Source organism: Bicyclus anynana, chromosome 14, assembly GCF_947172395.1.
Source record: "Bicyclus anynana chromosome 14, ilBicAnyn1.1, whole genome shotgun sequence".
Classification (NCBI taxonomy): domain Eukaryota; kingdom Metazoa; phylum Arthropoda; class Insecta; order Lepidoptera; family Nymphalidae; genus Bicyclus; species Bicyclus anynana.
The window spans coordinates 5,058,007-5,079,788 of NC_069096.1; the positions used below are offsets into that span (position 1 = coordinate 5,058,007).

Here is a 21,782-nt window from a genome sequence, read left to right on the forward strand (position 1 = left end):
ATAATAATTAGGTAGCTAGATGAATACAGATTGAAAATATATTTAACTAGCGGACGCCCGCGACTACATCCGCGTGGAAATCATTCTAAACTTTCAACCCGCATTTCACTACTTTAGGGATTGAATTTTAAATTTCTTGAATAACATTTTGTATTTCACTCGGCTTAACACTTAGAAGTCTAACTACACAACTCCTACTTGGATTTAGACGTTGGACTGGAACTAAAAGATCTTCAGGATTAAAACTATAGCAAGTAGGTACTTGTCAGCCATTAACCGTATATTTTTGACCTTGATTTTAACCTATTTCAGCCGTCCGCACACATCGCACAGCAGCACCAATGTGCGTACCTATCTATAACATTCATTTCTAAACATTATCTATTATTAGAAGCAGAGTCTAAGCGGCTTCAGTGCTATCCGTATCCTGAAATCGCTCCACTTTATAATAATTATTGCCAATAAAATACAAGTTGTATAAATTGCTGCTAATAAAACGCGTAATATGTTATATAACGTTGGTGCAACTCTGAAAACAATAATTATTGACTCAGTATTCAGTATTTAGTGAGAAGAGATAGTGCTGTTAGTGTATATTTTCTTATGAATTGCTTTAGGCACCTACTTTGAATTTTAATTTAAGATTTGAAAAAAATAATTTATAATTTTATTGATCAATGATAAATTTGTGAATGATAAATCACCGGATGGTAAGAATGATAATCTTTGTAACAATTTATTGTTTGATAAAGTGCAGGATTATATTTTAGCGGTCAAAGTGTTTGTCAACTCAATCGAGACCCTACCGTGTCGAATATTGTTTTTCACTTGCAAATGTAAAAAAAAAATATAAAAATTCAACCGACTTCGACCGCCACAAAAAACGAGAAACAACATCGTATGTGCGATCTTCTGATTAGTTTGAAGGCGGTGCCAAACCAGTGATGTATTAATTCAAGCCGTTTAAATAGAATTGGTTTGGTTCTTTCAGAAACGGCTTTATAAGACGAAGTGAAAACACTATAAGGGGATTCTTTTTTCCCGAAAATGTATTCAATAGCGTAAACTTTCAGGTAAACCTAAAGTTGAATAAGTAACTAGTATTTTTTGCAGTTGTAAGGTAAATAAACAATATACTATTTATTAAAATCGATAAAGCAATCATACATTTTTTATAGACTGGCGTCTGTTTGTATTCAACATCCCACTTCAGATTAAGCCTGCATCGATATTATAAGAGTCTCTTATAGTAGTATCTACTCAGTATCTATTTATCATACCGGAAAATTACGTAGTCAAAATGAAATTTATAAACACATCCCTTCGCAAAGGAATAAGTAATTCGTTGGCCGTTGCTATGGCAACTCGCCGAAACACTTGTAACCTGTTCTATAATTTCCCTGTTTTCAACGACCCAACTACATAATACGACGCTCTCTGTTAGAATATTCCTACTTACGAGTACGAGTTTTGTAAGTGACGATAATTTAACTATAGTCGTAATAAAATATTCAAATAAATGGGGATTAGATAACATATAATTATCTAGGTTATTAGATTAGTGTGATTTTACTAAGTGGACCTGTGTGTGGTTGAGCTTCAATTACTATGTGTGGTATACCTGTGTGTGGTTGAGCTTCAATTACTATGCAAGTATTACTACTGTCACACTTGGGGTGACTTGGGCTTTTAGCCGTAACATTAAATGTAATCATGGGGTAAACATTATCTATATTTCCCATATTGTGAGGCAGATATGAAGCAGTGCCGATGACACGAAACATTTAAAAACATTCTTTATTTCTCTCTGCTGAATGATCATAACCAGCAGAGATAGTTATAGTGGTCGGTCTATCCCATGAGCGATAGATAAAATAATAAATTCACGATAAATGATAACCTTCGATAAACAATTAAGTCACTAAAATTTAAAGAAATTATGACTCAATATTTGCCAATGTTTTATTTTTATTGTAACAACTTACTTTTTACTACATTACAGAATATAAAGATAAGGATTTTATAGGAATTTATTTGATTAGTGCGTATATGTATCATGTCAGCCAGCACATTTGGGACTGCGTAGACTAATTAATTACTATCACCATCAATATCAAAGTAAAATGTTACCTTATGAACTGCGTACAAACGTCTTCTATACATTATAATAACCTATGTACTGCGTAGACAACTGCTGTTCTCGTCTTCTACATTTCAGGTTTTGAACTGCGTAGACAATTGTTTTCTCTCGTCTGCTTCATTATACCTTTTGAACTGCGTAGACAATTGCTGTTCTCGTCGTCTAAATTTTACCTTTTTAACTACTTACGACAGTTTTTGCTCTTGTCTCCTAAATTTTAGCTTTTGAACTGCGTAAACAATTGTGTGGTCTCGTCTCCTATAAATCCTTTTGAAATGCGTTGACAGTTATTTGCTCTAATCTCCTACGTTTTACCTTTTGAACTGCGTAGCTACATTTACCTACCTGGATTTTACTTTTTTCACCAAAGTGCGAATGTTGAGAATATTATTGCCTTTACTAAGTAATAGTGGCATATTGTGTACTACAGCATTGTCATTATCTTATAGATTAAAGCGCATCAGAGGACACTTCAACCTGTTTGTCTGATTCTTATTTAGCTATTATGTATGGATTCAGCGGATTCCAAGATAACAGAACCATCAAGCGTCAATCCGATAATAGCAATATGAAACTTAGCATATGAATACTATCTCGATGATAACGCATATCAGTATCGATAGGACACTGATCGAGAAATACCTATACCCAACACGAGGAGAGTGTGAAAACATTATGAAATTATTGTTTAAGACCGGAACAGTGAAGTAAAACTAAAGGAATATAAACGTATGTGTTAAATAGTTATCAATATGAAGGACTTCGAGGAGAACGGTAAAGCTAAGAATTACACAGTGACTGATTTGTCTCAAGTGGAATTTACCAAGAATGACACGGGTAGCGGAAAAAGCAAGTAAGTGATGTTACAAAATTCTAAAAATTATATTTTAATTTTAATATATTATATTGGTAGGTACCTTAGTTATTAAAATATCGAATAGTCATTGAGAAAGTGTCTGTTTATGTATAAAATATACAGGGTGCTTGGGAGTATTTCCCATAACTCTAGGGTTATATTCTTTAAGGAAAATTAATTAAAAATGTCTCAGAAACATGTGTTCTAAAAAAAAATATTTATTTAGTAAATAGATCTGAAATTGTGTTCCTTAAACTCTTCTTATAATTATGACATAGCCACGATTGACGTATTTTAAAATGCAAGGATAGATAAAGGCGTGTGTTATATAGATGGTGGAATTATTTGATTTAATTTGTATGAAAAAATAGAATGTTTTTTTATTTTTTAGTTAAAAAAATATTAGTTATGCAGTTCAGCTCCTATGAGTGGTCTCGTCAACACCTTGAAGTTATGGGAAATACTCCCGAGCACCCTGTATATATGTAAAAGGAAATCGTGTTAGTTAATTTATAACTCAATAACAGCTGGACTGATTTGGTTGAAAATTGATGGAGAGGTAGCTTAGGACCAGGAGACGGACATAGAATACTTAGGGTAGGGGTAGGGATTCACAGGGCGTCCGCTAGTATTAAATATATTATAATAAGTATATTATAAAAGTGCTATCGGACCCGGTCAAGCTTCACTTTGACTTACACACCTTGTGTTAAACCATGACATAACTGGACTTTTCAAAAGTGCTTGTAAACTAAGCCTAATTGAAATAAATGAAATTTGATTTGATTTGTGTTTTCCGGCTAATCTCTGAAACAACTGGACCGACTTGACGAGAGTTTCACTGACTTTCAGAGATAGCTGATACAGCTATCGTATTAGGAACTAGCTGACGCCGCGCGGTTTCATCCGCGTGGTTCTCGTTCCCGAAGGAGTACGGGGATAATATATAGCCTATAGCATTCCTCGATAACTGGACTATCTTACACTGAAAGAATTTTTCAAATCGGACCAGTAGTTCCTGAGTTTAGCGCGTTCAATCAAACAAACAAACAACCTCTTCAGCTTTATATATTAGTAAAGATAACATGTGCTATATTTTATTCCCGTACGTACGTACGTAATACTCGTAAATAAAACTGTTCATCAATTGTTCAGTATGTACTTAACTTTTTTTATATTATTTGAAATCTTTCAAATTTAAATTTATCTCTACCTTTCGATTCGAGTATAACGCTGCGTAACCCCAAGTCCAGGCGATTTAGCGTTCCGGTAAGACGTCGTGTAGAAACCGAAAGGGGTGTGGATTTCATCATCCTCCTAACAAGTTAACCCGATTCCATCTTAGATTGCATCATCTCTTACCATCAGGTGAGATTGTAATCAAGGGCTAACTTGTAAACAATAAAAAAAAAGTCCTGGCTTATGAGTGCGAATAACTTACAAGTTTCTTTTTCACAATAAATAGGCGAGCGCTTGGCTGCAATCACGCATGACAGTAAGCGTAATACAGCCTATTTTAACCCCCGACGCAATAAGAGGGGTGTTATAAGTTTGACGTGTCTGTCTGTCAGTGGTACCATAGCTCATTAGATATGTTTGATGAAAATCGGTTGAGCCGTTTAAAAGTACTGGTGGTTGAAAGTGGGGAAGACTAAACGAATGTCTGTAAATATACTCGAGTGTGTTCTCAAATGAAAGCGCACTGAAAGAGAATATTGATGACTTTATCGAGAGTAATTAATAACTTCATGACCTACGGGTGTTTTGTTTTTCTAAATTTTATGTTAATGAACGCCATTACCTAAATTGCCCATTTGACTTAAAGATACCCATTGGGTGGTAGGGAAATGGAAGCTGGAATGGCGTTCCATAACTTCGCATCTTACGCCATCCATACTCCTTATACCATTAAGTTTACCGTTAAGTTTGTTGCCGCTTAGGCATGTAGGCGCAGAATACATATAGTACAAGTGGACAGTGAAAATAATTATATAGTAAATTAAATAATATAGTTTCATATGGGTAGTCGATATTTTATTTGAAAATTGTCTATCTTTCTTCTTTTTCTAAGTTCACAACTCCACGGCTGAAAATTTGAATTAAAAAAAATTCAAATGTCAAATGAATATTTTTTTAAACCCACCGTCTACGTCTACGTCATTGAGGCTACGCGCTAGCAATAATAGCGTAGACAGAGAAGTCAACGAATTACGAAGGCAATACGGCAGCCTACGAGCCGTAGACAGAGAACTACGACTAAAGCTATTAGAACAGCAGCAGACTAAATTATATAAAGCACAGCATAAATTAATATTATATATAATTCTGTGATCTTTCGTTGCAAAAATAAAAACTATTACCTAACTAGTCCTTGTGTTAACTACTTATTAGATACTTACTATTTATTTTTATTTTTTTATTAAGAGCCGTGATAGCCCAGTCCTGCATACCTGAGATTTTTTTTTTATTCTCTAAGTGAGTGAAGTCTGCCAATCCGCATTGGGCCAGCATGGTGGACTATTGGCCTAACACCTTCCATTCTGAAAGAAGACTCGTGCTCAATAGTGAGCCGAAAATGGGTTGCTAATGATGATGAAAATTTTGTCATTTTTTGATTACAGTGACGCGGAGACGGAAGAAGTACCGAGCGTATCTTTTTTTTCCTTAGTAAGTACTTCTATATAGTTTGGGATATAGATGATCTTAGCAAACGATTTGACATTCGCTATCATAGATATCTTATCTGTGACTTTGACGCTTAGGTACTTTAAAATTATTTATAATTGTGGAGCTAGAGTGTGCCTTATCTTTTATTAAATACACAAAAAATCGTATGTTTTCGTAGATATGGCCATAGAGAATACAAGCACGTTATGGCAACAATGGTATGAATCCCACTACCACATTGGTTTACTGCTCAACATTTTGATTACCTTTACTACTGATACCAAAGATTTTATACTATAGATATGTCACTAGCGCGTTTAAACTGAGACGGTCGAAAGTGGCTAATTGTCTTAATCTCATTAAGTCGCATGTAAACAACGAAAGTTATTTAAACAAATAATACCTAAATATTGCCTACAATGTCAAATTGGGTGTTCAAGTGTAAAAACTATACATATATACCTAGGTATATATGTATAGTTTTTGTTTTTACTCAAGTAGTTATGTACCTAGGACTAGTCCTAGGTACATAACTACTTGAGTAAGCACAAAATTGTGCATGTGCGTATCAAAATTCGAATAATTTTTTGCAGTGTATTTGTAGGCACGTAATATGTTTAATAATAAAAATCTTTGGATGACTAAGTTTTCGATACTTTTTCCTTAAAATCATTTGAGTAACCGAGTGCTTCTGAATTCAGTTTAGTGTCAACCGAAAAATTCAAGAGGGTAAAGTACTGGTACAAAAGAAATGTAATCCTACCAAGAGTTATTTGGATTCTATGACTTTATTTATGGTGATGTTAGTTTAATATTGACTGAGTATCGACACTAACATTGGATTTCATAGACGTTGTAGGGGCACCGCCAGGGGATCATTCATCCGCTAGTAACAAAGAACTAGTAAGTGGTAGCTACGGCCGATGCCTACTCTAAATAAAAATTGAAACGACTTAGAAAATTTATAGACCCTATCCTTAAAAAATAGACAGAATCAATAGGTACTTACATAAGTTTATAAGAGGTCAATAAATAAATAAATAGGTCATAAAATATTTTATGACTATATACTATACTATACTATATACTATAGGTTGTTCTCGAGGTTTTTATTGACTTAGACCTACATAGATATAATATAATAAATAATTTCAGTACAATTTCAGTACAGATTCGCAACCGGAATGGACAAGTTCTACATATTCCTCGCCATCATATTTTCATTGATATGTGGAGCTACAACACCTCTGAATACTCTACTGTTCGCTTCGTTATTACAAAGCATGGTCGACTACGGGATATCTATAATCATTGGGAACCCGCAAGGAGAAGTTTTTATAGCGGCTGTGAGAGATTTCGCAATATACAACAGCATTATAGGAGCTGTTCTTGTTGTTCTGTCGTATGGTGCAACTGTACTCATGAACATATCTGCGTTTAATCAGGTAACAATAATTTATTAATATTTCTTCACAAAGCATAGAGTACAACACTCTTTGTGTTATAGTTCGTCTGGGAATCTATATCAATATGTTACGGATAGAAGAGATTGTTGGCGGCAGCGCATTGAATCGATAGGAACATGCGACGCACCAAACTGGTGTGCTCAGCGAGATGACTTTCTGTTGACTCATGTGCTTAGTTACGTCAGCTAAAAGTAAAAAAAGTACTAGTAATTATCATAATCAGATCAGCCGATCGACGCGATGTCCGCTGCAGGACATATGCCTTTTGTAGGGACATCCAAATACCACGATTCTGAGCCGCCTGTATCCAGCGACGCATTGTGACTCGCTTGATGTCGTCTGTCTAACTTATTGGTGGAGGGTCGACCACTGCGCTTTCCGATGCGTGGCCGCCATTTCAACACTTTGGGACCCCAAAATACGCCGGCTTTTCAAACTTTTGGCAGTAATACAGTCAGTTTGAAAATATACATTTTCAAGGTCATCAGTAGCCTGGAACAGTTAGTGAACCATTGTCAGGATCCCTTAAACAAAGTTAAACCCGTAGTGATTTTTTATCCACTTAATATAATAATGGGTAACCTTTCCAAAATGCCTTAGATCATATATAAGGTTATGAACATTGTAACTTTTTTCAGGTATATCGGATACGGCAGGAATATTTGAAAGCAGCTTTAAATCAAGACTTTGAATACTTTGACACTCATCAAACTGGCGACTTCGCTTCCAAAATGACAGAGTCAGTATATCTGTTTATTAAAAAGTCACTTTTACTGAGTTTGTTAACATTACTATCTTTGGTTAATTGATAGATGATTGATGGTTCTTGGAATAATTATGTAAAATATTTCCGAAATTTTGTAAAAGTTTTATTCAAAATATAAAAATATCGATTTTATATTTTCATTCACACTTTTACAAAGTTTCACAAACTACTAAGTAATATTAGCAAAATGTTTTCCATGGATACTAAACTACCAACTTATCTTATCTTATGGTGTGCCACCACAACCGGAAACACTTCAACCCTTTTAGTTAAGTGCTGTTTATCGTAGTATACGATCTATAATTATAAGTATTAGAGATGTATTTCACATTTTACAATAGTCTATTGCGCATATTAGAAAGCATTTTCTATACATACTTACTAATATTTTAAAGAGGGTCAAATTTGTGGTATTCTCTGGATCTACTGAACTGATTTTGAAAATTCTTTTATCACTAGAAAGCCACGTTAGTTGTGAGTATCATAGGCTGATGGTATAAAAAACACCCATTGTTCTAGCAAAAAAGCGCTTTATTTATGTTCTGTGTTCATTGCTTGAAAAGTATCTACCTATCCTACGAGTATCCATATATCAATCAAGACAAAAGTCAGGTGAAGTTCTTTATTATTTGACAAGAATTTTCCTTTACAGCGATGTTGTAAAACTCGAGGACGGAATCGGAGAAAAGTTAGCGACGTTTATATTCTACCAGGCGTCATTTGTCAGCTCAATAATTATGGCACTGGTCAAGGGATGGAAACTTGCGCTGTTGTGCCTAATATCGTTTCCGGTGACTTTGACGCTTGTTGGAATAGCAGGATTGGTAAGTACGGCTTTGAATTTAAAACATCGACATTTGACAATTATAAGGCAACAAAATGTTCTAAAAGAAAAGTTAGAAAATATATTTTCTGATAGGAGTTTAAAAAAATATATTAATTTTGACACATTGATATAACTACATCTAATGCTTAATTTTAAAAGACAGATCATCATCATCATCAACCAATTTTTTGAGATTCACTGCATGGCACATACCTCTCTCATAATTATCAAACAGAAGTCGACTGTTCTATTAATTAGATCTATAATAAGTTCGCGGCGGATAATCTTAATTTACAAGTAGATAATATTTAGTATTTTTTTAGATTGCATCTCGACTATCTAAGAAGGAGGCTGCCGCATCAGGCAAAGCTGGTTCTATAGCAGAAGAGGTGCTCACAGCAATACGGACGGTGTACGCGTTTAGTGGTCAGTCGAAAGAAATAGAAAGATACGATGGTCACCTTGCAGAAGCCAGGAGTATCAATATCAAAAAAGGTGAGTTTATTTTCTTAAATTATTCAAAATTGAAAAGTAAAACTTCATTACGCGGACATGGGGAGTAACCTATTCACCAGCTTACTCCCCAACTTAAGCGTAATAAAAAAATGTAAGCCGTAAATAAGTTAAGTTACGAAAAGTGTACTGTAATGCGATCGGATGTTAAGAGCGAGAGCTACTTCAGTCATGTGTTTGTGTGACTTAAATAATTATTGATAGTTTGCTAAAATTATTTCAGGCTTTTTCAATGGTATAGCAATGGGAACGTTGTTCTTCTGCATATTCTGCGCATATGCGATGTCCTTCTGGTTCGGCTATAGACTTATGCAGACTGAGCCAGAGACATATGACGTGAATACAATGATCGCGGTGAGTTAAATCTGTTCTTAAATCGTGATACTTCAAAGTAAAATACTAAGGAAAAGAAAGCTGCATGTTATGGAGTAACTATTCGTACAATTTAATTGAGTTGAATATATTATTAACTGTCAAAAATCCCGCTTGAAATGAAAGCATGCACATTATACTAACCAAAAATTTGAGACGTGATACGCGATAGTACGGAAATTTAAAAAATATCTAGTGATCTACGAACCTTTCATACATTATAAAAACGGCAAAAATCGTTTATTCGTTTTTATTTCCATTTGCCTGTGTAGAAAAAAGTTGTATGAAACGCGGCGTGTGAATTACTAAGCTCTTGGCTTCCTTAACCCACTTCTGTGGCTCACGGGCATATTACCACACTGGACATGAGTAACATAGCAGGCTTGCACCATAATTTTATAAAATGAAAATTTTTGGTAGGTAATCTTGATGGACCTAAAATTAATCTTTCTAGGTATTTTTTGGTGTGATGATGGGATCAGCAAACTTCGGTATATCGTCTACACTAATGGAAGTGTTCGGAGTGGCTCGGGGCGCCGGCGCACAAATCTTCAACCTGATCGAAAATGTTCCAACTATCAATCCCCTGTTGAACCGCGGGATTACTCCTTCATCTATTGAGGGCAACATTGAACTGCGTAACGTCGTGTTCCAGTATCCGTCTAGACCCGATGTTCCGGTGAGTAGGTACTCGTAGTATCCCAAACTTTACCATATTTAAAGTTTATCATTGTGTTTTTGGGTATTTTGGCCTGAGTGTATCAGTCCAGGCGCCCCCGAGATCGTGAGTGAGCGTAAGTTAAAAACCCACCTCGGGTGTCGTCAGATATCGGGGACCTCGTCTTCGCTTCGCAGCTCGTGTTTCGTGTTGCCTGGGAAACGATGTCTGTCGTTACGTCGTCGTCAGGATCGTAAAGGACGTTTTTCTGGCGTCTTAAATCTACAATCGGTCTCGAGATCGAGGGTGCAGTTGCAAAGCCTCAACCATTATATTTTATCTTTTTATTCCAACAGGTTTTGAAAGGTGTAAGTATCAGCGTACAGCGTGGACAATCAGTTGCCTTAGTTGGGCACTCAGGATGTGGAAAGTCTACAATTATACAGCTTTTGTCGAGATATTACGACGTTATCGACGGAAGTGTGAGTTGTGATATTAATCTCATAATTAGATCGCTTGGCTTATTTATCTTTATCAATAAGTAGATAACCTATTTGTAATTGGTACGTGACTAATGAATGAAATAACATTATTACCTATTTAATAAAAGGAGATGGTCTAAAATTGTATGGAGTCCAGGATGTACCCTGGCGGAAATAAAATAAAATATTTTTTTTAAACTATTTTTGATGATACAAATCTACGAATTTACATTAATTCTCTCGAAATAATATTTATTCTTTGCCAAGAAATGCAACACTATTAAAGGTATCAATGGCGGATTGATGACGTTTTCAATGCAGTAGTCGTTTTGACGTTTACTGTCAATTGTCATGTTATAGTTGCTTTAAGGGCGCCATCTTGGGCGCCATAACTCAAAAACTTTGGTTTTAATTTTATTTATTTATTTTTATTTTGTTAGATTTTTAAAAAATCCTTGTTTTTTTATTTTAATGATATAGTGTACAGGAGTGGACCTGAATTAGACCATCTCCTTTCGTCTATTCGAAGAGGGGAATATTTTAACAAAATATTAGATAATTCCAATTCTTTACTTTTCGTGCAATACTAACTGCAAACGTGGCGGTTTTAAGCTATGAAGTAATTAGACGCTAACAAAAGATACGACAATATATTGACGTAATAGTAGATATATGTTAGATAAAAGTTGTGTTATTAGATCTAAATTTACGCTAAATAGATAAGCAAATATTTGTATCAAGAGTATCAAGACCGATATAAATTTACGATTTTTTTTTATTTCATGACAAATGCGTGCTCACTTGATGGTACAGCATGACAATGCATTATTAACCTATAGGAATTTAGAAGATTTTTTATCATGTGACGCAGTTTTGAACGAAACTGGATATTACGGCATGACGATGCAGTCTAAGATAAGATAGAATTCGGGAAGTTATATCTAGCCGTTTTAAAACCCTTAACTTGGAGAGTAAAAGTGCCAAAGTTAAGTAATCTATCAGCATTTTAAATGCAAGTCAGTCAGATTTCTACAGATCCGGATGACAGCCGGCCAACGATCTGCGTAATGATAGCGGCCAAACCGAAAATATCCCTCTTTTTTGGGCCTACCGTAACGAAAGAGAGAGCGATACTTCCAGATCGGCGCTATTGTTCGACAACATGTCAGTTTGTCTTCACGAGTTATGATCGTATTGCGCGCATCTTAAGTCCTACATAACCAGCAGTAAAATAGCAGTTATGCATTTTTATCAATTAATTAACTCGATTGTTAATTAGTTTGAAAAAAAAATTACGTCTGATTAACACTTTTAATGCAGTAGATCAACAAAATGAAACAGTAAGTTTTGCCATCAGGTATCCATAGACGGTAACGATGTACGAGAGCTGTCAGTACGGTGGCTGCGTGCCCAAATCGGGCTGGTGGGTCAGGAGCCAGTTCTGTTCAACACGACGGTACGGGAAAACATTCGTTATGGCCGCGAGGATGCCTCTGATGAAGACATTGAGAAATGCGCGCGCCAGGCCAATGCACATGAGTTCATTATGAAACTACCCTCGGTAATTTTGTTTTCATTATGTTAGTTTAATGTTTTTTTATGTTAATTGTCCAGGGCACAATTTTATTCCAATCGTTTATGTTTACGGTCAAACATAAACGATTGGAATAAAATATGGTACCAATATTTTATCTGTATTAGATTTGATACCTTTGAGTACCTACTACCTTTCATCTATAGTAATATTATAAACATATGTTTGCATTGAATAGGCTCTGAACTACTGAACCGATTTGAAAAAGTCTTACACTGTTGGGAAGCTACACTATCCCTGAGTGGTATAGGCTATTATATCCACGGCAACCACGCGGGTGAAACCGCTCGGCGTCTGCTAGTCTAAATTATAAAAGGTTGTTTCCGTGAATTTTGCAGGGCTATGATACATTGGTTGGGGAACGAGGAGCGTCGCTTTCAGGCGGACAAAAACAAAGGATAGCTATCGCTCGGGCACTTGTGCGTAATCCTCATATTTTGCTGCTCGACGAGGCAACCAGCGCTTTAGATACTTCCTCAGAAGCTAAAGTACAAAAGGCGCTTGACAAGGTACAACAACATAATACAAACATAATACACTATGTGTAAGAGCGAGCTACGACAGTAAAATACAGCCTTTGCTCAAATTTCAAAATTTTGATAGTTGTAATAGTACCTACTAAATGTGTGGCACATAAATCATTTTGTTTTACATGTAGGCGCAAGAAGGACGCACGACAATCGTTGTAGCTCATAGGCTTTCAACAATAAGGAATGTTGACAAAATTTACGTTTTCAAAAGTGGCACTGTAGTTGAGACTGGAAATCATATGGAGCTGATGAACAAAAAAGGTCACTACTACGATATGGTGATGCTACAATCATCTCCAGATTTAAATGAAACAGGTAAATAATTAATATCTTACAATTATACGTTTTAAAGTTTAATATGAAAAATATTCTACAAAAAGAATCTATTTTTCAGAGCCAGGTAAAGACGTATTAGCAAGGACAATGTCTGTGCAAAGTGAAAAGGATGAAGATGAACATTTTGAACCAAAAATGGAGGTAAAATCTTAATTGACCTAATTACATTATTGTTTTTGGATAAATCTTTATTAAATATTTTGCGTACAGGTAGCACCTTCAACTATAGAAATAAAAGATCCGTCGTTTGTTGACGTGGTGAAGCTCAATTCTCCCGAATGGAAGTCTATAACAGCTGCTAGCGTTTGCTCCATAATCAGCGGTTTCGCTATGCCGATCCTTGCTATTATTCTCGGTGACTTTGTTGGCGTAAGTTTTCAATTTTATATTTTACTGGCGGTGGCCTTCGTACCACTTAATATTGCTAGTTTCTGCATATTTCTTTATTTTTAATGATTTTAAAAAACGAGTATGCTGCGAGCCACAGGACTGAAGTACACGTAAAACTTATTTAAAAATTAAAAGCGTCGCAATCTAAGAACCTCGGGCAAAACTGCATCGCCACAGGTTCTTAGGAATTGTTTTTAAGTTCTCTAAGAACGCCATCTACTGATAGTTTATAATAACAAACACTGTTTCAGTATGCCTGTAAATCCCCCATCATCTGATCATAGTTCTCGTAAAGCACCAACCAACTTACTTGTCAAGTCAAGCGTGCGTAAATAAGTTTTACTTCGAAAAGTAAATATTTGTTTATTACATTTTGCAGGTCCTTTCTAACCCTGATACCGATGCAGTTCAAGCACAAGTGCGTGAATATGCCCTTATATTTGTAGGTGTTGGAGTTTTTTCAGGAATCACGAACTTTATAATGGTAATTTATTTTTATAAAGAAACAAATCAAATTACATTCGTACATTCGTACTTCATTTCTCATAAAAATCTTCATTTAAGGTTTCCATGTACGGTGTGGCTGGCGAACATCTTACGGCCCGATTGCGGAAACTGATGTTCAAAAATTTATTAGAGCAAGAAATTGGATTCTTTGACGACAAAAACAATTCTACAGGAGCTTTATGTGCTCGTTTATCGGGCGAAGCAGCACAAGTACAAGGGGTAAACTGATGTATATTCAAAAACCTTAACTTTAAGTAGACAAAAAGCAATAAATTAAATAACATGTGATCATCCATTGACAGGCAACAGGTCAGAGAATTGGCACAGTATTGCAAGCTTTTGGCACTTTCACATTTTCGTTGGCAGTTTCATTGTATTTTGAATGGCGTTTGGGACTTGTGGCGTTAGCTTTCGTACCATTAATGGCTGCTGTACTCTACAAACAAGGAAGAATGGTAACTGCTGAATCCTTTGGAACAGCTAAAACTATGGAACAAAGTTCTAAGGTAAAGTAGTTTTGGAGCTAAAATCAAAGTGTGCCAGTTCACATTTCTTATTTATCTGATTAATATGTCAAAGTTTTGGATTTTTAGCTTGCAGTGGAAGCCGTAGCAAATGTACGTACAGTTGCCTCCCTTGGAAGAGAAGCAACGTTTCTGCAGGATTATGCCATACAATTATTACCAGCTCTAGAAATCGCCAAAAAAACATCGCACTGGCGAGGAATAGTGTTCGGCCTTTCCAGAGGCCTGTTTAACTTTATTTACGCTGCCACACTATATTACGGAGGAACTTTAATGGTCTATCAGGGTGTCGATTATGCTACAATACTAAAGTAAGAGCTTTTAACCACCAAATAAAGTAAATGAATGATATTATTTATAAAAGTTGTTTGAACTAGGCTGTACTAATGAAATTGATATTTTTAAGGTCAGCCCAAACACTACTAATGGGATCGTCTTCAGCCGCGCAAGCATTTGCGTTTGCGCCTAATTTCCAAAAAGGAATCAAGGCAGCAGGACGTGTCATTGTGATACTCAACAGACAGTCTAAAATCACAGATCCACTTTCACCTGCAGTGATGAATTTCGTGAGAAATAATTACATATTATTTTTGTATGAGTTGAAATAAAAAATACTTGACGTAAACTTAATAATTCAAGTCGGACTATTTTTTAGAAAGGAACCGGCGAAGCGAGTTTACAAAACGTGCACTTTAAATACCCAACACGGCAAACAATACAAGTCTTAAAGAATTTTAATCTAGAGATAGAAAATGGCAAAACTATTGCATTGGTGGGCGCTAGTGGTTGCGGGAAGAGCACTATAATTCAGCTTCTAGAGAGATACTATGACCCTGACAGCGGCATTGTGGTAATATAGCATTTTGTATCGTTATACTTTTAGTTTTCTGTTAATACGTAGAAAAGCTCGTACAAAATCATACCTAAATAGACAAACAACTAAAACTCACATGATTCATCAACACACATCCACACACTCACAAAAGTTTAAAATCTAAAATAGCTTTTGAATAGACTAGCGCTTGACAACAATCATGCATGACGGAAAACGATGAAGACTGAGATAAGATAATATTGTAAGCAAGCAATATTTGATACCAATTCATAAACACTAGACAGAAATAATATGTAGATAAAAATAAGTACGATCGAATAGTTAGATTGTAAAAGCCGCTAATATACTCTTAACTTACAGGCTCAAAATGGTATACCGCTGTCAAAACTTCGCCTGGTTGATATGAGGCAGTCTATTGGATTTGTACAACAAGAACCAGTACTCTTCGACCGCACTATTGGTGAAAACATAGCTTATGGAGACAACTCGCGATATCCAACGAAAGATGAAATCATTGAAGCCGCCAAACAGGCTAACATACACAATTTCATTGCATCGTTGCCTATGGTAAGAAATGGTCTGACAAACACTGAATGCACTTCACACGAACTTGCTTTAAACATTGCTTATGCAAGATTTCTTTTTATTTTAGGGATATGACACTAACATTGGTTCGAAAGGGACTCAACTGTCTGGAGGGCAAAAGCAAAGAGTGGCAATAGCAAGAGCTCTGATAAGGAAACCCAATATGCTTCTTCTTGATGAAGCTACTAGCGCATTGGATACAGAAAGTGAAAAGGTAAGCGCGTACAATATAATTATTATTTTCATATTATAACAAAAATCACTATAGTAATAATTATGTACATATTATCTAAGTGCTCAGTGAAAAATATCAAATGACCAATCAAAAAGGTACTAACTCACGGGACACTAAGGAGCCGAGCTCAACGTCGAGTGATACCTTAAAGGTTTGTGTCCTGCTCGTCACTGTCGGAGTACCGAACGTCATACTCACTCCGAGTATTAGAGCGAATGTAGCATATTGGTACCAAGACGTATGTACCAAACATTTTTTGAAGTAAAACTTTTTTACGCACGCTTGACTAGAGGAATAAGTTAGTCAATTGGTGTATTTTACTAGTTGTTAACAGTTTACTCGTATCGTTTAGATTAAGATTTAGCGGGAATTGCAGTTAATTAGCAATATTTGTTTGCAGGTAGTGCAAGAGGCGCTGGACGCTGCGAAGGCCGGGCGCACGTGCGTGCTCATCGCGCACCGCCTGAGCACGGTGCGCGACGCGGACGCTATCTGCGTGCTCAGCGGCGGACTGGTGGCGGAGCGCGGCACGCACAAAGAGCTCATACAGCTCAAGGGACTCTATTACAAATTGAATAGACGAGGCTATGCTTAATGATAGTTCTAGTTTAATTGTTAACTTTTATTTAGTAAGCCGTAATTGTACTCTTTTTTGGAAAGATTTTTAAAAAATCCGCTAGGGGCTTCCGTTTTTTCCATCGACAAGAACGTCACCATATAGAGTTATAACGGAATTAATGGAAGAATAAATACCTGGAATATTTAAAAATTGCAAACGGTATTGAGGAATGAAACCCCCCATTGTACTGCCCCTGGATTTTTATAAATCTTCTCCGGAAAAAGGTAAATTGAAAAAGTATTAATACGTTTATTTAAGACTTTACGTAGGAAAATGTAAATGTTAATGGTTAAAACATGTGATTCTAACAGTGTCGGTAGGTATACTTGAATTTTTGTCAAACAGTAATTAGTAAAATTAGCAATGCACGTATTGCATATATCATACATGATTAGAAGTAAAAAGTTACTAATACGGAGAGTTTTAAAGGGAATAGAACTGTCACACACAACACACACACACACACACACAACTCTGCTATTACAATTTTATTGTGGTTTTATTTTATTATATTTGTTGTATTAGTTTATGCATGAGTATATTATATTTGTTGTATTAGTTTATACACGAGTACTATATTATATTTGTTGTATTAGTTTTTGCATGAGTACCAATATGTATCTCAAAGAGATTTTGCAGCTATAACTGCAATAAAATCCGTTTGGTACCTAGTCTTAAAAGTTTATCACGAACAGACACACAGAAAGACGCGGCGGAGTATTTTTTTTTTATTATACGTATATCTAGATATATTGATAATTTCATTCCATACACTTTTAGTCAATACACGTTTGATGTGAATAGTAAAATAGGTCTATCTATCATTGGAAGATTGATTGAAAGGGATTTGAAGAATTTTGTATGGGAATTTTCTACCAATATTTTTCAATTTAGGGATCCGCTTGTAAAATTTCAAGTTTTTAAGAGCTAACTTTTGTTAACGTCAAGTGTCCCCAGCCCCCACCCTACCTGCTAATAGGTTGTTTATGAATACGTGAAAAAATTCACGAGAGTATGATATACCTATACCTAATGAGAAGCAAAACTATAACAGCTCGTTGTTAATTAAAAAAATAAAGTTGTCAGTAAGATAACTCAGTCTGTTAAAACTAGAAAGATGAAATTTGGTATAGGTATGTATATTAATTATAAATAAAAATTACGTCTATAAAGTCGTACTTGAACAAAAATTAAAAAAAAAATATTTTGGGGTTCCTTCCCTACTTGCTTCCCTAATTGGATGAATTTTTTATCGTCTATCCCATGGTGTGGGGTATCGTTACCGGTATTTTTGTGCATAAGGGACTAAAGTGCTTATTTAATCTACGGAACCCTACACTGCGCGTGGCCCGACACGCACTTGCCCGGTTTTGATTTTTGAAAGGATTTGTTCTGTGTAAGATTTGACTAAATGACTACATATTTTTGCCCATCTGGATATATCATTTAGATAAATCTGCAATATGATTTTCGTAGAATTTCCTATAAAGCAGCCAATATTTTTCCACTAATCTTCCAATGTACCTACTAGTACTAAGTATCATATTAAAAGTACATTATTAATTTAAACAAGAATCGTTCTTTACTTCAAGTAAGCTTTAAAATTTCAAAAGTATGTACTTATTAAAGTTTAAATGAACTACCTAAATACTACCTACTATTTATATTTAACAAAAATAATTAAAAATATACTATGTACTTAACAAATTAGTTAATTTAATTTATTAGATAAGGGCAAAGCCAAGCAACATACCTAAGTATTTTTATATTCTTAATAGAATTGAATATTTTATTTTAATGGTAGAATTTTGGACAATATTAATTATATATTTTTATTTTTTATATTTCCATAACCTAAGGAAACCTTTCTCTGTTATGTTTTTAAAATTACATTTTACTATTGTTTAAATAATATCTAGCTTATAGTATAATAAATACAATTTGTTATATGAATTTAAAAAATGTTTTATTATAATCATTCAATCACAGCCATCATATTCCAGCTTTTATACCTAATTATATTGTTAAAGTGGATAACAAACTAGACTAACAGTACTTAAACAAATTTTTTATGAAACATATAGAAAAATTTGGTAGGCGCTTTAAAAATATATTATCACATCAGTTGTACATGTCTATGATCTGAATTAGAAACAATCTTCATCCATCTGTTTAGTGGATGAAAAGAGATTTATATCAAATTTAGTTGAAAAAAAGTAATTTGCCTAAAATCTCCTTTCTAAACTAATATTGATAGTTCAATAAATGTTATTTTGGCCAAGAGTTTTGTAGACACTACTCACAACATATGTTTTAACATACCAAAGATATATAAAACAAGTTTCATCCAATAATAATTAGGATGGTGAAGATATTCTCAAATTTGGATCCTCTATTAATATTATATGTTACTTTTATCCCAATTTTCCCCACAGGAATGGGGTCTATACTATATGCTATATTATTATAGGTTACTTTTTATCCCTAATTTCCCCACAGGAGACACCATAATGCCATAAAATAGTTCACAATTCAAACCATTTACAAAAAATTATAATTATTACTAACCAGTCAACAATCCTATTTTCTTATCATGTTATCAAGTAGTAAAGGGTTATTCTTGTTTAGAGGAAATTTTTTTCTCATGGTTAATTAACCATTCCTTGCGATCCACCCCACAACTGAAGCCTCCGCCTGATCCAGCAGCAACCAGTCTATGACAAGGTATTAGTATGATGTGAGCATTGGCCCCACAAGCCGCGCCCACAGCTCTGGAGTGGCTGGCAGATCGACCCATCTCTTTAGCAAGAGTACCATAAGTTTGTGTAGTCCCATATGGTATTTCAATAAGCTTCTCCCAGACTTCCTATAACAATGTTAATTTATAACAATTTTTAACATATAGATATTTCTATGTTTTTTTTCATATATGATGAATATGAAAAAACATGATCAATATGATATAATCCCCTGATGTTAAGATAAACTGTGCTCAATATTTTGTTTGGTACTTTTCAATTGTTAAATTGTTTTATCGCTAACAAACCCCTGCATACTAAATTATTGAAACTGTTGCCAAGATTCAGTTTATACACAAGAACCGCATGTTTAAAGGTATTAGATATCCACGGCTATAACAATGCAACACTCATACTAGGTCAGTTGGCGCCTGACGCATAAGTGTTAAATTTTGTTTATTTTGTTTTTTATTATGTATAAGCAAGTGCTTAGCTATAGTGGAACATGCTTGCTTAGAAGATGTCTATTCACTCTTAACTTGGAGGTACTCATATTGGAGGTGGCAGGGAAAACAGATGCTGAGATTGCATTCCACATCTTTGCAGTGTGTATAAGGAAAGAGGAACTAAGGGGCTTAGTATGCTTATCACTTATCAACAACTTAGCAGATCTCTGCAATTCTTAACAGTCCTGTAGTAGGTATAACAGTGAAGGAGGCACAAGATCAAACAGTTCCTGAGCACACTTCCCAAAATATTATGTTTTGTAGAATACCAATCAAGTATCTATTAATCTGTGATACCAATCAACCAGGCAACCTTACTGCGGTAACCTAACCTAACCTACTCTAAACTTTAAAGTATTGAGTTGTAATTGTTTTATATTGTGCCTGTAATTACATGCCTGGAACCACTGCCTTCACACCAGAACACAGCATTGCTGCTTGGTAAGTATGGCAGTAATACTTCTCTGTAGGATGCCTGTCACTAAAAGTTATAAATAAACTTTACAAGTCACTAAAATGTAATAAACTTTATAGATTATTTATTATTTAGACCCACCAGACTCCAATGCGGGTTGGTGGGTTTACGTTTGACTCTATAACCAGTCACGTAAGAACCTGTAATAAGATAAACAACAAAAATATTTACTTTTTGTAACTCTGTTCCAAATGTCTTCATAGGTACATTGAATTTTTTTAGTTTACCATCAAAATACTGCTGTATTTCGTACTCCAACACTTCCAGAATTTTGTTTGTTTCTTCAACATATTCACAATTTAACTTGTCGGCAATAGCTTTTAACATTTTTTCACAATTTTTAGAATCTTCAAAACATACAAGATGTATGTATTCTTGATCAGCACAAGCAATTAAACTGCCAATTGGAGAATTAAATTTATAAACGTAAACCAGCTTGCCGGACTTCCTTGAATGCCTTTTTATAATGTCTGAGAGATTCATTGTTTGTTTGTTTGTTTCTTTAAATCCAACACTCAAAAAAGAGAAAGACGTAAATAAATTATAAAAACATACAGTCAAAACATGAAATCAAAATCAAGCATTTCCTCTTTTTCGAAGTCGGAAAAATATTTTAAAAATTGTTTTTTTTTTATCTCACGGCTGACGGCTCTGAGTTCCAATCACAGAACACTAATAATTCCAATCATTAATTTGTCTGTGGTTCTCAATCTTTTTGATACTAGCACAGAGACACCGCGGATTACTACTTTTGGAGGCCCTACAGACTACTTATAATATTTTAGTCGAGGACGAACTATGGATAATGTTACTGCTTATGTACGCAAAAACATTTGAAACTTCGTTGCATTAGAGCTTTTACATAGACAGATACACTAGTTTTTGTTTTATTTAATAATAATATAATAATAATGATTTTTATTAAAGGTAAAAGCACCCAGTATACATATTATTAATGAATGAATGAATGAATGAAATATACTTTATTGTACACCAAAAATAATAATAACAGACAAGAAATTAACTTAAAAACTAATGTACAATTGGCGGCCTTATCGCTAATGAGCGATCTCTTCCAGACAACCAATCGAAAAAAGAGAAAATAAATACAAGGAATAATGCATAAAGACGGGTGTACACATAAAAAGAGAAGTAGAAGATA

General features: G+C 34.8%; 2 protein-coding genes across 3 annotated transcripts; one reads left to right on the top strand and one right to left on the bottom strand.

Annotated features, from left to right (window-relative positions):
* Positions 1-389: 389 nt before the first annotated feature.
* LOC112054132 (ATP-dependent translocase ABCB1-like) lies at positions 390-18,707 on the top strand. Of its 2 annotated transcripts, XM_024093793.2 has the most exons (24): positions 390-710; positions 2,590-2,993; positions 5,618-5,663; positions 6,830-7,108; positions 7,768-7,868; positions 8,548-8,719; positions 9,045-9,216; positions 9,458-9,588; positions 10,061-10,285; positions 10,621-10,746; positions 12,104-12,307; positions 12,679-12,849; positions 12,999-13,185; positions 13,265-13,347; positions 13,417-13,575; positions 13,976-14,080; positions 14,161-14,322; positions 14,406-14,609; positions 14,697-14,938; positions 15,034-15,193; positions 15,283-15,477; positions 15,823-16,029; positions 16,115-16,261; positions 16,683-18,707. In XM_024093793.2, the coding sequence occupies exons 2-24, from the start codon at positions 2,893-2,895 to the stop codon at positions 16,875-16,877; spliced, it is 3,774 nt and encodes a 1,257-aa protein (XP_023949561.2). In that variant the 5' UTR covers positions 390-710; positions 2,590-2,892; the 3' UTR covers positions 16,878-18,707. The 2 variants fall into 2 exon arrangements, with proteins under 2 accessions (XP_023949561.2, XP_052741202.1); XM_052885242.1 differs by lacking the exon at positions 390-710 and having other exon boundaries at positions 738-2,993.
* Positions 18,708-18,841: 134 nt separating this feature from the next.
* On the bottom strand, positions 18,842-21,491 carry LOC112057229 (methylated-DNA--protein-cysteine methyltransferase-like). Its single transcript, XM_024097726.2, has 2 exons — positions 20,792-21,491; positions 18,842-19,767 (listed from the first exon to the last, which is right to left on the bottom strand). Exons 1-2 carry the CDS (start codon positions 21,101-21,103, stop codon positions 19,516-19,518), a joined length of 564 nt encoding a protein of 187 aa, XP_023953494.2. The 5' UTR covers positions 21,104-21,491; the 3' UTR covers positions 18,842-19,515.
* Positions 21,492-21,782: the final 291 nt, after the last annotated feature.

Excerpts from the sequence above, each read along its gene's own strand:
- LOC112054132 (XM_024093793.2), top strand. The coding sequence starts at position 2,893 with ATGAAGGACTTCGAGGAGAACGGTAAAGCTAAGAATTACACAGTGACT. Across the intron at positions 13,576-13,975 it reads TTCTCGGTGACTTTGTTGGC|GTCCTTTCTAACCCTGATAC; the intron begins GTAAGTTTTCAA and ends TACATTTTGCAG. Across the intron at positions 16,262-16,682 it reads TGGATACAGAAAGTGAAAAG|GTAGTGCAAGAGGCGCTGGA; the intron begins GTAAGCGCGTAC and ends ATTTGTTTGCAG.
- LOC112057229 (XM_024097726.2), bottom strand. The coding sequence starts at position 21,103 with ATGAATCTCTCAGACATTATAAAAAGGCATTCAAGGAAGTCCGGCAAG. Across the intron at positions 19,768-20,791 it reads TTGGAACAGAGTTACAAAAA|GAAGTCTGGGAGAAGCTTAT; the intron begins GTAAATATTTTT and ends ACATTGTTATAG.